This window comes from Protobothrops mucrosquamatus, unplaced genomic scaffold (genome assembly GCF_001527695.2).
Source record: "Protobothrops mucrosquamatus isolate PMUCROS unplaced genomic scaffold, P.Mucros_1.0 scaffold1262, whole genome shotgun sequence".
Classification (NCBI taxonomy): domain Eukaryota; kingdom Metazoa; phylum Chordata; class Lepidosauria; order Squamata; family Viperidae; genus Protobothrops; species Protobothrops mucrosquamatus.
The window spans coordinates 104,319-105,770 of record NW_015387468.1 but is presented as its reverse complement, the minus strand read 5'-3'; the positions used below and the strand labels follow the sequence as shown (position 1 = coordinate 105,770).

The following is a 1,452-nucleotide window of genomic DNA, read 5'->3' as shown; positions in this document are numbered from 1 at the left end:
GGCCCAGATATTAAGGGGGGGTCCTGGAGGGGATTTCCCCCCCCCCGCTGCAGTCTGGCAAAGGGGTCCCGGGGAGGAGGCGGGAAAGGGGGGCGGGGGCGGCATTTCGGGGTCCAGGAGGCGCAGAGAGGAGGCCCGGCTGTCTGGAGGGAGCCTGGCCGGAGCCCCCCAGGAGGACGAAGGGGGGAAGCCCCCCCCCCACTTCCCCCACCCCCGCCCTGCAAAGGGAGAGAGCCCGGATGAGGGAGGGCCGGAGACGCAGGCCCGGAACGGCTCCCCAGCTGCGCCTGCCTGGATGCGGGGCAAGGGGGGGGAAGAGCGGACCCCAAAGTTCAAGCGGAGCCCCTCCTCTCCCCTCCGCGCCAGGAGCAGGACGCCGCGCATCAACGCGCAGGCGCCATCTGCCTGGCTGAAGAAAGAGGACTCCGATTGGTCGCTCGGGGGAGCACGGCGATTGGCAGGGGGCCTCCTTGGGGCGGGCCCTACTCTAGAAGAACAGGCGGATATTCTTGGAGAAGGACGCGAAAAGAAGTCCCGCCTCCACTTCCGGAAACAAAACGGGCAACGAGCTAGCTTCCGGAATCGGCGAGAGAGGAGCCGGGCTGCAGGTTTGGCGCAGGGGATGCTGGGAGACTGTCAAAGATGGTCTCTGAGGGAGGGAGGGAGGGAGGCGGAGGCTTCGGCCTTCCTCCCCGGGGAGTGTGTGGGGCCCCTCGGGGAAGGGACGGAGCCGTGACCCGCCTCTCCTTTGCTCCTGCAGGAGGACGGGCGAGCCCTGCGGAGGAAAGGGGCGCTCCCCGGGAGGAGACGGCGGGGAAGGCCCGACAGGGATGAGCCGAAGGGGACTCCGGGAAAGGAGGCCGCCTGGAGGGAGAAGCGGGGAGCACGAAACGGGCGGAGACCCCGAGACGGGCCCGGAGAGCGGAGGGTCCTTCGGGACAGGCAGAAGACTCGGGAGTCCCCAGAGAATCCAGGAGGGAGGAGAGAAATATCAGTGCCCGGAATGTGGAAAATCCTTCAGAAGAAATAGAGATCTTAAAAACCATCTAAGGATCCACACAGGAGAGAAACCATTTCAATGCCTGGAGTGTGGAAAGAGCTTCAGTCAGAGCGGAAGCCTTTATCAACATCAAAGGATCCACACGGGAGAAAAACCATATAAATGTCTGGATTGTGGAAAGAGCTTCAGTCACAGAGGAAGCCTTTATCAACATCAAAGGAGCCACTCAGGAGAAAAACCATATAAATGCCCGGAGTGTGGAAAGAGCTTCAGTCAGAGGGGACACCTTTATACCCATCAAAAGAGCCACTCAGGAGAGAAACTGCATAAATGCCCTGAGTGTGGAAAGAGCTTCAGTCTGAGGGGAAACCTTTATACACATCAAAGGATCCACTCAGGAGAGAAACCACATAAATGTCTGGAGTGTGGAAAGAGCTTCAGTCAGAGGGGAC

At 61.2% G+C, this 1,452-nt stretch overlaps 1 protein-coding gene across 1 annotated transcript in view; it reads left to right on the top strand.

The window, feature by feature from the left end:
* LOC107292085 overlaps positions 1-1,452 on the top strand; it is a gene marked incomplete at its 3' end in the record, with an annotated part of 196,831 nt that overhangs the window by 91,099 nt on the left and 104,280 nt on the right. Inside the window, 1 exon segment of the mRNA XM_029285080.1 lies at positions 975-1,444. Coding sequence (XP_029140913.1) covers positions 975-1,444 — 470 coding nt within the window.